Raw genomic sequence first — 18,165 nt, 5'->3', positions numbered from 1 at the left:
CTACAGGCCCTTCCGTTCATCAACCTGTTTCCACCACTTTGCAGGCAGTCAGATCTTATGACGCGCGGTTCGTTACCTGCGCAGGACTCAAGAAAAGAGCATTTTTGAGGCATCTCAATACTCATCGCTCTTCTCAGGAGGGATACTCAGTATATCTGCCGTCCGATTAGCACGATAACTTTCCCATTGTCCAGCGAAAGGTGAATCATACAAACGTCCGATATTGTTCATCCCTGCGAGTAATGGCGGATGTAAAGGGGGCTTTACACGCAACGATACGTTGTAGCAATTTATCGTAACGATCAGATTGTTACAATTTATCGTTGTGTGTAAACGGGAGATTGTAGCGATTTATTGGGATTGGAGTTGGAGTGGATTCTTCACCTTTCTCACCAAACAACCGATGTACAGCGACAGCAACACTACTTCCTCCATGGTTAAAGCTTTTATAAAGACTGGGGGGTCGATGTAGGGTGACATTTGACAAGAAATCGTTACAATTTAGCGTAGCGTGTAAACAGTGCTCTACTCTTTCGATTTGTTGGAGCGATAAATCGTTCAATGAATTGTTACGAGTTATCTTTGCGTGTAAAGCCCCCTTAACACGTAAGCAACCATTAGATAGTGAATTTTTTTAAGGCCGACGTCAGTGCCTCTCCGGTTATGGGTATTCAGTTGAAGTCCAACGGATCTTATGGCAGGCTCTGCCACCGAAACATGTACCACCAATGAAGAGACAGTGCAAACTGCAGAAATCCACAAACCTCCCACTATTATCGTTACGGTTGCCAAGACCGTATTTGACCATCACATGTCCGCGCTCACCTTAGCGTCTAGATTATCCATCACAACTACAATGTCACCTTTATGAAGTCTCCCCTGAACTGTGTGTAATTACTCATAGAAAGAGTCCTTCACTATATCGGAAGTGGTGCTCAGAGGTGGCGGTGAGGAAGACGGGGCGGCAACCCTGTTGGCCAAACCAAAACCAAGTGGCCGAGGAGAACCTCCATAGTGGTGGCACCGGGAGACGCTGTACTCACTTTGGTTGGCCGGCCGCGATGCAGTAGGCGAATGCTCCAAAGGCCTAATTAGGGCTATCAGACCCGAGTCTGCACGGGGACTGATCTGAAGTGGCAAATTGGTCACGAAAACTTACCAGGGGTATACTGGTACCATAGGAACCAGGAAAGCCCCTGGACTCTCATACTTCGGGTGAACTCCCGTTGTATGTGAGTACAGCTCGGTTATTTGCGGTTGGCCCCCCTAGTGGGAGTTTCATGGTGGTTGTGGTTGTGCTCAAGCGAGAAGAGGCCTTCGGGCCTCGGCGTGGTGTTGCGTTTCAACACGGGTGCCGTACTCCTTAGTTCGGTAGAGATTTAGGTAGGTCTTACATCCACCAAAAATCTATAAGATTCCTGTTAGGTAACAGCGTGAATGGATTCGTTAATAACCACAATCTTTTTGTAGATAACTAGCACATAGTGATTCGCAATTGAAAAATGCGGTGATTTGGGAAATAGGGAAAATCCATTTCTACGTGACCTGTGCGACAGTACTATGTTAGAACAACCTGGTTACAAGTTGCAGTGAAGTTCCACTTCAAGTTGCGGAGCCCGTTCCAAGCCAAGATTTGAGTTTTAGGGAAAAATACCACATTTGAGAAAGAAAGTACCTTTTAGGAAGGCAGCATTCATGTTGACACTTCGACTGCCGTTATAATTAAAATTCACGAAGTAAACGAATTGATGGATCCCTACCGTATATAAGTATGTACCGAAGACATTTAACTATGTTGAAATTATTTGTGAGGCGATAGTTATACAATTCGGTAACAATATGGGTCCTATGAGTGCTTGGTATTCGCTTCCTGAACCTTTACGAAGCTTTCTAGTTGTATGAGAAAAGCGATTCTCACTCTAAACTGGTGTGGGAATGCCTTGAGAGATTGAATACAGTCGGCTCGTCCAACAAAGTCTAGATACTGTGGGTTCCAGGCCATGCTGGGTTGGAAGGCAATGAGGCAGCGGACGAACTAGCCAAGAAAGGAGCAGGGACGCCTTTACACGGGCAGAACCCTTCTATGAAATCGGAAACGGTTTCATGGTTATGAATCTAAGAAATGAAGAGGATCGGTTGAGGGAACTATACTGGGCGGGTCTACCAGGGATGGAGCAGTCCAGGGTGCTTATTGGGGGACACGAACCCATACGCACAAAGGATTGCTTAAACCTCACCAAAAAGAACCTCCGAATCATAGTGGGAATTCTCGCTGGTCATTGTCGGCTGAACTGTCACCTAGTGAGGCTAGGGATACTTACGGACACTGCCCGCAGGTTTTGTGGGGAGTATCACGAAACCTCCATACACGTCCTGGGACAGTGTTCGGCACTTGTGCAAAGTAGGTCGAGACATCTGGGAGAACACTTAATACCAAGTGTAAAGCTGAAAGATCTGGAAGTAGGGAACATACTAAAGTTCCTGACGGTTATAGGCCTGCTTGAGATACTATGATCAACAGGTACACTATAACCAGTAAAAGGGGCACAATAGTTCTTTAAGGACGCGGTGCGACTTTCCCTTAACAGAATAATAATAATAATATATACCCCTCAATTATAAGGCAAACATATTTCTACAAGTTGACTGGTAGGTTGGGGACAAGAATATGAAGGGTGAAGTTCAAGAAGAACTACCATAATTTGAAATTGTTTTAAAGAACACAGATGACCACCATTTAGTCTAGGGCAGAGTCAATTCATTACATGTTCACCTCTACCGTGGGAACAGCAGAAATGAGGTCTCTCCGATGAGGTGTCTGCTCTGGACCAAACCGTAGCCATCTGTGTTTTTTAACTTTGGGTGCTAGCCTAAGAAAGGGGCCTATGAATCATAAAATTGGGAGAAAGTTTCTTTTCAATTGACTCATGGTTCCCTCAAACCCAAGCAAAAATTGTATTAACAGTTTCAAGAAATTTGAGTGAGATGAGAATGACTACTTCTCACTGCTTTTTCCAACGCATAGCAGAAAGAAGAATTTTTGGCCCTCTACATGAGGATGGACGATTCCGTAGCCTACATCACGACGAAATCTATGAGCGATACCATGACCATCAAGTAGTGGATAAAATCCGGTTCAATAGGTTACGGTGGGCGGGAAAGTCTATAAGGGCAATATCTATGGTAGGAAAAGAAGACGAGGCAGATCCTGCCGGAGATGGAGCGATGGCATAAGTCAGGATGCCAGACAGTATTTAGGGATATCGAATTGGTGGACCTCGGCGCAAAACTGGGATGGCTGGAGTTCCTTATTAAGGCAGGCCTAGATCGGATACCGGTTGTTGCGCCGTTGTTGATGATTATGATAGCGACAGTGAGAATAATGATGATAATAATAACGCTACAATAAAAGTGAACCATCTTTGAAATTAATATATGTATGGTACATATAGATATACGTGGGGGTGAATTTGAATTTCTTAATTCGAAATCTCTATAACTCGAACAATTTTCCTGGCAAGTGAGAATTCGACGTATAGTGAGTTTACTGTACATACATACATGTGTATTAGGGTTATAATTTTTCGAATTTTTTTCCAAATTCTGAATTGCATTAATACATCTGTCGTTACTTATTTTAACAACCACAAACTATAAAGTGAAATGAAATGACACAAATAAATGAAATCATAGGTATTTATCATTTCTTGTATGCTTCCTGGTTAAAACATGTCATTTAAAAAAAAGCAATCTTGTTCAAACCTGGAATCGGCATGGGAAATATGGACAAGGAGTTCGAAAACAACTACGAAGCGCCTTCCCATAGTTTCAGAGATGAAAAAACATATGGATGAACTTGTGAGCAAAATGTCTTCAAATAGAGACATCGTTGGTTGATTTTTAGGTTTGTATGATGAAATTAAAGGGCGCTCATAAAATAAGTAAAATATTTCAAGACTAGTTGAAGCTTTTGAAAAAACTAAACTTTCCTATTCTCTCAATGCAAGTTTCTGCAAGGGTTCGCAAGCTAATAACAAGAAGCAAAGAAGGGAGCAATTTAAAAAAATCTTTTGGTTGTATTACAAAAGTGAGCATAAATTGATTAAGTAAGAAAGACAAGGAGTTTTACTGCTGATACAGAGGAGAATACTCCCACAAAAGGAAAGTATAATTCTACAAAATCGAGATCTGAGTTGGTACCAAAGTGGATGTCCCAACAAGAAAAGCATCAAAACTTAAGTGAAGAGAACATAGCGGTTCCTACACATCTTCACCATCAAGGATCTGGCGTCGAGAAATGGAGGATGGAGAAAAAGTAAAGAACCGACTTACAGAACTTGTCCTTGAAGAGGAGCTTTGTTTGCATTGCGATGGAGAGACAATCAAAAATAAAGAATATTTGCAACAGCGGGTCAGCTAACGACTTTTTTATTCCTCTACAAGCCTTGTTGGATGAATATAGTGTATGGAGCAATATCAACATGATTATTTGTGACCCAACGGCAGTTGATACGGGAAGGAAGAACGGAGTAGTTGCGAAACTCCAATCACAGTTCATACAAAAGGATCTAGGAGCGTATCAGTTTATAGGGTGTCAACATAACATTTTTGATCTTGTTTTCTTTACTTGATGGATTCCGTGTTTTCAACCAAATTGCGCTCGCCTTGCATCAACTATCTATTTATTGAAGATATTTTTGTAGAAAACGAGAAGACTATTCTGGCATAGAAAATACACCAGCAAGAAATCTGGGTTGGAGAGATGACTTTCAGTTTCTTTTTTAACTCTATGAAGGATATAATTACTAGCAGAATTTCTATTTCAAAGTGGAAAAATCCTTCCAATTTTTCTTGTGACTTTACAGCAACTGCCTGCGAAAAAGCAGGATTTTTAAATAAGCACTATTCCGAAGACACATACGATAAATTACATGTGCTTCGTTCAAATATGGTGGCTGGGCGAGCTGTAAAATTAATTGAAGAGCATCGCAACACTTGCAAAAGTGGCAAATATCCCAATAAGAATCATTCACATAATTTGTTTAATACCATATTCATAAGCAAATAAAAATATTCTTTAAATTACAAATGCCGTTATGCACTGGAGTTTCTTTACACCTCTACAAATTTTTCTAGTTTTGTACAATGTGATATATGTGGTTGTCACGCCTCAAGATCTACGAGCCGACACTGTTAGTTCGTGGCAATGCGTTTCAGCTCCCTTCTACGTAGGGCAGTCCATATGTATCCCTTATTCGCGCCATTGAGTGCTTTCTCAACATTGATGAAGAGCAGGTGGAGCCGCTCTACAATGATCCGAAGTGCGTTAATTTGGTGCTTACAGGTGGATTCATAGCGGGGACTAGCGGGCTCCATGTCGATCAAGTCATTGAAATGTTCCTCGGAGTCTTAACGATTATTTCTACCTTCCAGTTAATACCGACTGTTTAACTCCGTTTAAATCTTCTTCTTTTTCTTCAGCCTTTGTCCCGTTCACAAGCGGGGTCGGCTCGTCGTGATCGGTTTCGCCATTTGACTCTATCGAATGCCTGATCTGGGTGCAATCTCTCTTTTAAATCCCCATCCAGCGTATCGAGCCACCGTTGTTTCGGCCTGCCTTTTGGTCGTTTACAATCGACTTCGATGTTCAGACCAATCTTGGCAAGTGAATTCTCGTTAGCACGAATTGCGTGACCATCGAAGACGCCTCTCGCAACTTTTCCACGATCGATGCAACCTCATAACGATCGCGGATATCCTCATTTCTGATGTGATCAAAACGTATAACGCCACTAGTCCAACGTAACTTCTTTGCTTCTTACCGCAAGACGCTATTTAAATGGCAGTGATAATTTCATAGATGACGATATGCTCCTCTGCGAGGCAAGCGACTTTATCTTACAGCAAACGCAGATATGCAACTTTCAGATGATGGTTTCTATCGAAGCCGATGTAACATTTTTTGTTACGCACATTCAGAAGACAATTCCTGAATTTATTGCTGATTGCGATATGGCAGCCGTGGCCCGACAAAAATGAGGCTGTAAAAGTTTGCAATCCGTTCATCGCTTTTGTTACGGTCCCCAAAACCATGCCTGCCATGTCGGAAAGCACCTTAGCAGTCAGATCACTTATCACAATTATAATGTCACCTTTTGGAAGTCTCTAATGAACTGCATGTAATTGCTCATCGAAAGTATCCTTTTCAAATATAATGGATTAGATAGTACCGTTCGCACGTACTCGAGGAGGGCGATCAGACCCGAGTCTGCAAGGGACTCATTTGAAGCCGCTCTTGCCACAAAGCTCTATCCGAGGTGTCTGATATCATGGGAACTGTGGTGGTTCTCTGAGAGCATATGCTCCAGGAAAATTCTTTCGATCCGGTTATTTGCGGATGGCCCCCTTGTGGGAATTTCATGGTGATTGTGCCCATATTGCGGGCAGTGCTACTTGCGGACGCAAGCGTGGAGTTGCATTGTACAACTCGGGCGTCGTATCTTGTGGTCTCCACAAGACGACCGCCGGATTATGCTTGCATGGCAGGCACTCACATTAAACCCCAGGGCTTTTCACCATATCACAAATTTCCGTTGGAACATTCTATTACTGTACAATTTTGATGCTACTGAGTCTGAACTAGCACTTCACAGTTGGTATGCTGGCCTCCTAGGTCAGGAGAGCGCACATAGCGGTAGCCGCTAGCTACAGCCTAACACTCGATACGCGTCTGCTGCCATTTGAATTTCCAAAGTACAAAAGCAAGAGGGAGAGGAATACTCTCCGGAGTCCTTTTTTTTAAGGAGGTGGAAATCTTCAAAAGACTCTGGCCTGGGCACGCCAAAGTGTGGGATTTTTAACCATTAAAACCATCCCCGACTCACCCCTTAAAGTTCAAGTCAATATCTCAGAAAGAAATAAAGGATAGCGAGCTAATATAGCCACCATATATTCTTCTCTGTTCTTCATTTCATGTACAGCACAGAGAATATGATAATATTTTCAGTTAAAAAACCAAATACTGTGGTTTAGTATTATTTATTTGTGTATCTAGTATGGAAATCCAAGACAGATGGTAGTACACAGGAAGGAAGGCCCGAATATGCAAAAACTTGTCTATCTTTTAAATATCAAGGTAACTACTTATGTATGAATGGAATAAATTTGGCTATCGCTTGCCAAGTACCATTTTAAACTATTTTTATCAGCATGGTTAATGATTTACTGGATTCCTGAGAAAGAGGCCCAGGTGAAAACCGTGTAGATGTACCACATCGAAAACAAAAAATGTTTTCTAGGATATCAGACTGCAACATACATACATTCACAGGAAAAAGAGTAAAATAAAATAGTCTTTAAATAAACAAAGAATATCAAGCTCTTGACTGACATCTTGTCATAGTACCGCGAAGAGGAACTTGCAGAAAAATTTTGTAAATGCAAATTTTATTCCGAAAGATTGCATTGTAGCCTTTAGAAACGATACTTTCATGGAAAGGGAGTAGGAATGGGTCACAGGAACATTATCCGAAAATATAATTTGCATTTAAATGAAATGAATAAAAAAAGAATACATCTCACAAAAACTTTTAAGCCCTGATGGATAGATTAAATAATCATTAGTTTGATATATGTGTGGGGCAATCGCTCTCAAACGTTTCAAGTTTTCATTATGTGAAACACGGATGGACAGAAAAAAAGGTATCATCGTTCCAGTCTACAATGATTCTACCCTCGTGTTTTCACTATCTTCGGTGATTTAGAAAGACAATTTGACATTCTATTCTAATGAGACACGAGATCTCATAAATTAAAGTTGCTCACATAATTACATAAAAGGCCAAATGAATTAGATAATTATGTATCTGAAAAACGGAAGGAGGAAACTGTGAACAGTTTTTATAAATCATTTGAAAATAATAAAAGTTGATTAAATGAAAATATTTTCATTTAATTGTGTCGAAATGTAACTTCTACGTACAATTCCACACAATCAAAAATCTAAATAACACCCTTCTACCGATAGCGGCAACAAATTGTTCGCGAGGAAAATATGACTCATGAATTGTTTATCTCTCTATTTTCACCTGATCTATGAAGCAACTTAAGAATTTTATGTTAATCCGAAAACCACCTCGAAAACAGATATTTATGTGTATTTCTCGTTGAATTTAGTCCCATCGATCGCTTTACATGGGCGAAAGCGTTACACGTACATTGTGCCAGGCAGCACCACAAGAAGAGCTAGTCCAATGAGTAGACCGACGGGCTGGCATCAGCAGGGCTTCTGGTTCGAATCTCACTGATAAGTTCTCAGCGAGCTAGACTTGAATGAAGGGAAATAGTTCACAAGATTGAAAATATTATTTTATACTTTGCGACTTGAACGAAAAAAAAAAAAAAAAATACAGAGAATGCCAGCAAGAAGTTAGCATTCTTAGGTGGAGTAGTAGAGTTTACATTTTCGCGACATTTGAGAATGAATGCAAGAAAAAGTGTAGATTCATAATTTTCTATGACTTAGGGTAAACATTTTTTCACTATTTTAAACAAATGTTGAAAGATAAAATCAAGGTTGAATTATCTGGTTTCTGACCAGTAGAAATAGAAAATGGAGGTTGAAGTTTTGGATAATTATTCTTTCCTACATATAAGAAGAGGCGCAATGGAAATGAAAGCAGTTTTCATTTCATGTTCATATTTGTCCGAAAACCGGCTATTTGCCAATATTAAATTAAATGAATGAGATTTTGTATGTTAGTAGCACTACTCCTGGGCTAAACAGAGCCACTATTTATTTAAGCTGGTTTTAGCCGTGTGTTATAATACATGTGTCTGGACAGTAGACTCTGGAAATAACTAGCCCTCAAATAGCGGACATTTCCAGATAACGAACGCCAATTTAGGTATTCTAAATAGCAAACAATAAGTTGCTCGAACTACCGAAAACAGTTTTCAGGACTTTCAATATTGTTTGAAACACATGTTTCTCTTTCTTTGTTAGCTTTGCGCAGATATATTTCACTTTATTTCTTTATTTAGACTAAATCTGTGCAATAAAATTGCAATATTGAAGGAAAGAGGTTGAAATAAGGGCAGCATTTCAAAACTTATGCAACTGCACTAATGAGTGTAAGTTATATTCATAATTGATAACCCATTTTGAATAGTCATGCGTTGCATATCCAAGGAATTGACAATTAATTATTTTGCGAAAACTTTTTGTTTGCTAGGTGGCTAACTATTGTGAGGTAAAATATTAGGAATTGTAAAGTTTCTTAAAAACATCTTTATTTAATGCTACTTTGAAAACGAATTGCGTATTGATAATGCAATAAATGCCGATATTTCAACTTAACTAACTTAGACTTAAGGGGGTCATCCCGTGTGTCGAGTTGGAGAAATCGATTTTTTTTTTGCATGAATTGTATCTATATATAGTGGAGAATATGTGGGCAAAGGGATTTTCCGATATTCCGAGTCGTTCAGAAATTACAGTGTTGAACAGGTAAGGAGTTTGCAGCCGCGGCTAGAGTACTCGATGAGAAAGAGCATCCAATATTTTTTTACCTGTTAGTTTTTTACCTGCGCCTTATAAATTGGAGAACAGGTATGAATATAAAAAGATGGAAAACCAATCAATTGTCTAAACTTATTTGCTGTTTGGAATAAAAAGGATAATCCAGTCTAGAGTGAGCACTGAAAGGCTTTCAAGCTATACTCATACTTATTGTAAGTATTGTGCTGTTTGTGTGTTCAGTGATTTTTTCAAATGGATCGTACGAAGGGAGATCGCTTTAACGTTCAACGTCATGCTCGCACTAAAAAACGAGTATATTTCATGGGAATCGATAGTTATCAGAGAAGAAAAAGGACTTCGCATCAACATCAGCAAAGAAACTTTTAGCAAGCATGAACATGGATGTTCCAATTGCGACAAGTTTTGTATATTGGATTTTACTGGAGTTTTCTCTGGTATTTCTGCAAATTTCTGCAAATAATAAAATGTACGTAGTAGTAAAAAAGGAATGCGTAGGACATGTCGAGAAAAGAATGGGAACGCGGCTTAGAAATGCAAAGAAGAATCAAAAAGGCATTGGTGGAAAAGGGGCTGGAAAATTTACTGATAAGGACCTCACTAAATTTTCTGGGCTGGCTATTCGTGGACACGCAAATTCGATAGAAGGAATGAAGCAAGAAATTTGGGAAACTTTCTTCCATAAATGTTCTACAGACGAAAATCCTCAGCATCAAAATTGTCCAGCAGGCGAGGGCAGTTGGTGCAAATGGCGCAAAGCGGAAGCTAAAGGAGAACTGGATAGTTTTCACCACGAGAAGGCACCTTTGACTGAAGAAGTTCAAACAGTCATCAAACCAATCTACGAAGATTTGTCATGAGATGATCTCTTGAACAGATGTTTAGGAGCAGAGACCCAGAATAACAATGAGTCGCTAACGTGGAACATTGTCCACATTAAAATGCCGTTTAGTTTTTTTCCCTCAGATGAACACAGCGCCCTCCAGCGTGGCAGCAGAAAAACACCTTTTTTTGGAGATGGGTGCATAAATTAACACGTATTCCGAAAATTGACTACGATATCAAGCTGATTTATCACATATACTAGAGATATCAATAAACATATGGTGAAAAAATCACGTTTCTACCTTTATCCAGTTCTTCAAAATAATTTTTCAAAAAAAAGCAAAAAAACGGCCTTCACACGGGATGACCCCCTTAACTGTGTCTCCGACTCGTATTTAAAAATTAAAGAAAAAAATCTTTATGTACTGCCCGTGGCGCTCGTAGCGGGATGAAATTGGAAATTGCTCAACAAATAATAGATTAAATTCATTGCTTGCACAATGGCAACACGATATCACAATGTCACACCACGGCGGTTCAAGGGTATACTGTATGACACGGTATACTATGATTAAAAACTGGGAGATCGACTCAAGTTTACCACCTACAGCTCTGATACTAAATTCTACTTTTACCTCCACGTGGTAACCGTCGGGTAATGCAGCTGCAGCTAACGAGAGAGGGTGCCGGCGGGTTCCTTGCACCGGAAAACAAATTCTTATGCTATATTTGGCTGTAGGTATAAAAAGCTATGGGAAGGACACGTTGAAAATAAATCTAAGGAGCGCAACGTGCACGGCACACGACATAGAATACGACTTGGATTGTTGATTTTGGACTGACGTTTGCGACATTTTGTTACCTGAATACATAAGGTGAAATCTTGTGAAATGGCTTTCAGGCTAATGTTGTGAACGCCTCCGTCCCGGCAAAATACTGGAAGGGCTCAGAGAACATTCAATGTTTTATAAAGTTGGTGGTGTAGGTTCAGATGCACCATACCTGATTAGCACTGATCTGGCTCTGAGCACAAGAATCCATAAGGGATTGCGCCAATCCTTGCATGGCCTCACTATTTGCATAAATAGCCATGGGATCACTTAGTGACTACACACCCGAATATTGAAAACGGCTTTGAGTGGTGAACCATTTAACTTGGATACGAATAATACAAATATTGGGTTGGGGAAGAAGAAATGTCGTATTTGTGATCGAAATTTGACGCTTTATTTAACAGAATTATCCGATTTAAGTCCATTTACAAGGCAACTTCATTCTCGAAGGAATTCGGATGCCGTAGAGATTGAAGGGACAGGATCAAGGAAGGATGTAAACCTTCAAGGGCTGCATAGGCAGTGATTTCAAGGACAACATTGGAATAGTGCTGGCTCAAGAGCCTGTACTCGTTAGGCCAGTTATTCGGCTAATACACTTAAGTCATCAAAGGTCCTACCCTAGTGGAATAGGAATGTAGTCAGAATGAGAAGAGAGTTCCTAAGGGCTCTTCAACTCCAAACTGGCCGAAGTACAAAAATGAACTAATGACGTATGCAACGTGATTAGAGAAGCAAAATGAAACAGCTTCAGGGAATTCTGCAAAGAAATTGAACAAACCACAGAATTATCCAGGCTATACAAAGCTATATCCAAAAACAGACGGGGCAATTTCATCTATCTCTCTAAAGAAGGAAGATTGCACATTTACCGAGAATGAGAACAGAATGCGAAAAAAGGAGATCCAGAAGCTAGCAAAAGAGGTATGCTCGGAAGCTAGGCTAAGGTGGGCAGTTGGGATATATATCAAGAGCTTGAGGCAGGCAAAAGTAGTATTTACACCGAAACTAACTAATCAAGTAACGTTCTAATATAGATCAGCCAAAGGCACCAAAATTCAAGGAAATGTCAGTTTGATCAACCTGAGGACCACTAAGACATGTTGGAAAGCTTACAGGCCCGTAGCCGGGAGTTATACAAGCTTCAAAAGCTGGTTTGAGTGAGTACCAGGGGGGCAATGTGGACATGCCTAACGGCATCGCTGGAGGTCATCCTGGGATTAACCCCTCTCCATCTTCACATACAGATGCAGGCAAGTAGGGCGATCTTCTGAATGGCCGGGAATATCAATGAAGTAAGGAGCTGCCTAAATTGAAGGAAAATTGATATTCTTTCTAGGCGGTACCCTGAATTACTGATATCAAGGGATAACATGACAACGAGGTTTAATTTCGTTAAAGTGAACTCCAAACTGTTATGGAAATGCCTTAAGAAACTGAACAGAATAAGGTCTGGATACTCTGATTTCTAGGCCATGTTGAACTAGAAGGCAAGTAGGCAGGCGATGAACTAGCCAGAAAGGAATGCAGCAGTCCAGGCTGCTCATGAGGGATATGAACTCAAGCGCTCAAAGGATGGGTTAAACCTCACCAAGAAGAGCCTCTGGATGATAGTGGCATTACTCACTGGCCACTGCTGACTAAATTATCAACAGGGGAAGCTAGCAATATCTACGGACACTGCCTGCAGTTTCTGTGCGTAGTGTGACGAAACCTTCATACAGTGCAGGGCACCTAGGAGGATACTTAATACAGATTCCAAGTGGAGTTAAGGAATATACTAAAATTGCTATCAGTAATAGACTTGCTGGATATACTATAGATAATATGTACTAGCGGCAGCCTATTTTTTTCAATGACACGCACCTCGAATGCTAAACGATAAAATAGGATGACTATTGAAAAAGACGCTGTTGCGGTTGGAAAAGCAGAGGCAGCCTATTTTTTTAATAGTAAACACTTTAAAGTTGTTAAAAAAAAAATATTGGCCTTGAGTGAGGAAAATCTCAATATATGCATTAGATAAAGTGAAATAACCCCAATGGAAATAATTTCGGTAGATGGCATAAGTTTATGGGTGAAAAAGTAGGAGCCTACTTTTGTAAATAGTGTACATTCCAAGCTTTATTTTAGAAAATTATCGTTGTAGCTCAATGAACAAAAAGTTATAAATATATTTGATAGAGAAAGATGACCAGTGAGAAAAAAAACTTTGTTGGGAGATGACAGGGGGTTGCGGATGAATTTTGCCCTCCAACCATATAAAATCTTGTTCTATACATGAAACCCTATAATTTGAGATGTGGCTGCTCCATGTATTCGATGACTTAAGATGCTAGAATACAAAATTTTGTTCATGTATTTTATACATAAGATCTGCATATTGCCGGCTCTCGGACTATATTAGATTTCGTAGCCGCACAATTCTTGGATATTGATTTCAACATTGTTTCTTTGAATGTTTTATAGATATGGGCGAATCTTACAAGGAAATACTTAAGTATGATATTATATATATGAACAACTAACAAACAAACGATTTATGGTATTTGTGAAATAACGAAAAAGGGGGAAAAATTTCAGTCAGGCTACAGTCTACATAAAAACATTCTCTTGTTACCACCACAAAAACAAAATTTAGAGTTTTTCATTTACCAAGTTAACGCAAAAATCAATTACCTGAAAGAAATAGGTTCCATACGGAGCAGAATCGTTCTCATTTCCATTATCTGATAGCAGTACCATACCGCTCCTTAGCGGCGGAAGCTTAGTATTCTGTGTAAATGCTAATGAAGCACTCTGGCCAGCTCGTACCACTCGGCATTGCGCTCGATTTCGATGGATTGATCGTACAACGACTGGCATGAACGAACCGTCCCGCAGTGGACCCAACTGCATTCGCATTTTCTCTGTTAAAACTCCCTTCACCAAAAGGCCTCCTAATACATTTCCAACTCCTGCTACTCGGAAGATTTCGTCAACCTGGAATTCACCTGCTTCTTGCTCAAGTCGTTCTTTCTCTGCATTGCTTATTCCGGGAGATAGGACATAGAGAAACTCTGTTAAAAGGTTCAATGCTGTTCCTGTAACGTTAGAAACGCAAAATATGGGAACAACTTTTTCGGATGAGAAATTTGATCCGGCAGTGAGCACGTCATCGTCTGATTGAACAACGAATGGGACTTTGCGACAACCTACAGATGTGAGGATATTTTTGAGCTCCTGTAGGGTGTCGTCAGGCGATTTGATGTCAACTTTTGTTATGACCACGAAAAATGGCATTTCCAAGGCTCGGACAAGTGAGAGATGCTCTTTTGCCATAACACTGAAACCGGATACGGCTGACACTACTAGCATTGCATAATGTGGGGAGTATCCCGACAGCGCCTGCACCGTCGTTTTTAAATATCGCCGGTGTCCAGCCAAATCCATGAAAGTTACAAGTTTTGTGGATCGATCACTTATTTCTTCGGACGTCATCATTTCGTTATATTTGTAGTTTATGACATTTCCTTCAGCATCAAAGCCCAAAGTTTCGTGTGATATGCATGAGGTGCGTCCAGATTGAATTTCATGCATATGGCGAAACATGTTCAAACGGGCTCGCCCTCGTCCGTTATCATATTCGCCTTGAGTAAGTACCCCTAATAGTGTAGATTTACCAGCATCTGCACCGCCGAGGACTGCAAGTCTAACTTCAATATTGTGTTGATCATCCGGAATCCTTCGCACGAGGACTTCAACTACAGAACGTCTATTGCCTAATGATTTCCTTCGTAAAACTGTCGTAGATGCACCGAGCTTTTGAGCCATTTGTTGTAGTGTTTGCAGTGATGCAGTCATGTCATTGTCAGCCAATCCATGAAGATGTCCTGAATCCGAGACTCCTATTTCGTATATAGCTTCTCCATGACCCTCTCGTAGCCTCCATTTCATTTGTGTCACCAAGTGCTCGAAACGCTGCTTAGAAGGACTGATAAGTTTCAATTTATATTCGACATTTCCTTGTTGAGGTTCGGGTGGAAGACTTCCTTTGTCGAAATCAATTTCAATTTTTGGGCTGCATGAGAAGTTACTATTGCTATCGCTATCACTTTGACTATTGCTGTTGTTGTTCATATCATCATCGTCACTGGCGTATACCTCATCGGACTGCGCTGGATCGAAGAGGCTGAAGAATGACGCCATGATTCTGTTAGAAGAGAAGATTTTATTAGGAATTTTTAAGTAGACTTAATATCAGAAAAAAATTATTTCAAACTGATCGAATAGCATGCTTTTAAGTTAAAGCTGTTGAACTTTGGATTTGGTTTCTCTGATAAGTATTATTATGTTGGTTCATCATGTAAGCCATTTCCATGAGATCTTTTGGTGGTGGAAGACTAGTACTAGTATTACTGCATTCACAACATAAGATTCAAGCATATACTCTGTCGTAACAACAGTTGGGTTTCGACAAACGGTATTGGCATCAAGGGTTCTGCGGAAGACAACATCCAAAATAGAAGTTGACACGTTTGACGAAATTTAAAACTAGGTTTTGAGACATTTTGTGATGCAACTGGAAGATATTTGTTAGATCACATTTGCAGGATTTTAATAAATTTACGCATTGAAGAAGATAACAAGTGCTCCTCGGAATATCGATAGTTGCACATCTATGTGAAATACTATAGATCAATAGACAACCTAGGTTTAAAAGATTCACGAGATCCATAAACTAGGCGAGGAAATGAGACAAATTCCGCTAATGGGGATAAACATGTTGCGTTGGACCAGTAGCATAATAGTCAAGATCACATCGGAAATGAGGATATCCGCGATGGTGGAAAGAGGTGTCTTCGATGTAATTCGCGTTGGTGAGAATTCACTTGCCAAAATTGGTCTGAGCATCGAAGTCGACTGGAAACGATCAAAAAGCCGAGCGGAGCAGCGAAGGCTTAATATCCTAAATGATGATTTGAGAGTCTCTTGACTTCGTCTAAATCAGGCATATGATCGAGCAAAATGGCGCGGTCAATAGAGCGGACCCCGTTTTTGAACTGGAGAAAGGATAAAAAGGGAAGGGGATTGGAGATAGAGCTTGTGCACGGGAGTTGGCAGTTAACGGAGCATTTTTCAGCTTACAAAAACTGTTACCGGATAGCTGAGTGGTTAGAGCACAAGGCTGTCGTACGGAAGGTCGAAGGAATTTGTATTGTTATTTGACGTCGGATAACAGTCGACTCAGCTGTGAATGAGCACATAAGATAATAATCTCGGGCGAATGCAATGCTGACCACATTGCCTCCTACAGTGTGTAAATTAACAATTTGAATAAGTGCATGAGTTCCAAAAATTTTCGAACTAATGGTTTTATTCATTTCAGTGTTGGGTGTCGATCCTCAAGGTCCTTTCCTTTACCATCGAAGACGCCTCTCTCGCAATTTTTCGATGATCGGTGCAACCCCTATCGCAGATATCCTGATTTCGCATATGATCAAGGCGTGTCATGCCACTAGTCCAACGCAACGTATTCGTTTAGATTGCCGCAAGACACATTTTATTGTCCTTTGTAGTCGGCCAACGCTCCATACACACCATTAAGGGCGACAGGATGGGCGACATTGCGATAAATTTTAGATTTGATGCGTTCGTTGATACGTAGATCACACAGTTTTGGACAACCATTTCATCCAGGTTGCGCTAATACGTGAAGCAATTTCTTAACACAGTTCTCCGTTGGCTGATAGATCCCAGATATTTAAATCGCTCATTTCTGGGCAGGTCACTGCCATTGACAGTGATAGTGCCTGTTTCATGGGGATCGGTCGTCCAAAATTCGAATACTCAAGGTTCTCTAGCTCAATAATCCCTCTAGGACCAACATCACGAATCTCCAATACATCTGAGTGAAAATAGAAGCCACGTGGCAACATAAAATTCTGCGTAAGTGCGGTTTTTTCTCATCAATGAGTGACATTTTTCGAATACAGTCGCTTGCTGAGGCAGACTTAGAGGAATTTAACGCATTTGACCAACATAACGGGGGAAAATCCAAAAGTTAGTAAGACTACACAATTAAAGTGCTTGAGTACCTAAGCATCTGCTTTTTGTAGCTATTTTACATAGCTAAAGGAGTCGGAATAGGCGTGCTTAAAATATAAATCGGATAGCAAGGACGAAAAAGACGGAACGAAAGAAATTGTTCATTAATGGTGCTAGAAACAAGTGATGGATTAGGAAAAGTAGCTTCAATAAAGGACGCTGTGGTATCATACTTGGTGTTTTGGAGTTAAGTAGTCAGTATTTCAAGCAACGAAAACAAAGATCTTTTCCTTTTTGTCTATGTGGCGATGTAACACATAGCATGTTTCGGGAATCAATTGTTCCCTTCTTCAGTGTCTCCCTCGCAAGGAGGGATCGACTGATTCCGGAAATACGACATTTATTATCTAAATCACTTTGTATTTGTGTTTTCAATAGTAAGATATTTCGTGTGGCAGATTTATTATTTACATCTGGCTAGAGGTAGGTTAGATTACAATTTGCATATGATATCTCCAACAAGACCGCGGTGCAGGTTAGACAGAAGGAATATCAAGGTAAACGTTATGCAGACTCAACATCATAGTTTGAATGCAAATGATTGTTTGCTTTTTATTAAATTTGAAATATATTCAGTCCATATTTGAGAGCTTTCAAGAGTACCAGGTGTACTCTTAATTAATTTCCGTTTTTTTCGGTAGATGGCGTTCTATGTTTTGTGTCGCTGTTGGTCGTACATACCTGTCATTTTATTTAGTTGTTGTCCAGTGTCTAAACTGCGTTGACGTTTCCCCAAAAAATTCCTCCAGCAAGTTTTTATTGTGCGTCAAATATGTCGGCGTATGTACCGAATTTCGAGCATATGCGCCTTGTATTGCTTTTCATGTTCAATCAAGGGAAAAAAGTGTCCGAGTGCCACTGTGCACTTGTGGAAGTTTATGG

General features: G+C 40.2%; 1 protein-coding gene across 5 annotated transcripts in view; it reads right to left on the bottom strand.

The window, feature by feature from the left end:
• Nucleotides 1-18,165, bottom strand: part of LOC119651895 (GTP-binding protein 2) — a 60,226-nt gene that overhangs the window by 1,973 nt on the left and 40,088 nt on the right. For all 5 annotated transcript variants that reach the window (XM_038055720.1, XM_038055717.1, XM_038055721.1 and 2 more), the window contains exon 2: nt 13,876-15,388. In XM_038055720.1, the coding sequence (XP_037911648.1) occupies nt 13,876-15,384 (1,509 nt within the window). In that variant the 5' untranslated portion in view covers nt 15,385-15,388. The remainder of the gene's footprint in view (nt 1-13,875; nt 15,389-18,165) is intronic.

The sequence above is a fragment of the Hermetia illucens genome, chromosome 3, assembly GCF_905115235.1.
Source record: "Hermetia illucens chromosome 3, iHerIll2.2.curated.20191125, whole genome shotgun sequence".
Classification (NCBI taxonomy): domain Eukaryota; kingdom Metazoa; phylum Arthropoda; class Insecta; order Diptera; family Stratiomyidae; genus Hermetia; species Hermetia illucens.
Note: the sequence above shows the minus strand (reverse complement) of the source record. Positions and strands in the feature narration are given on the sequence as shown.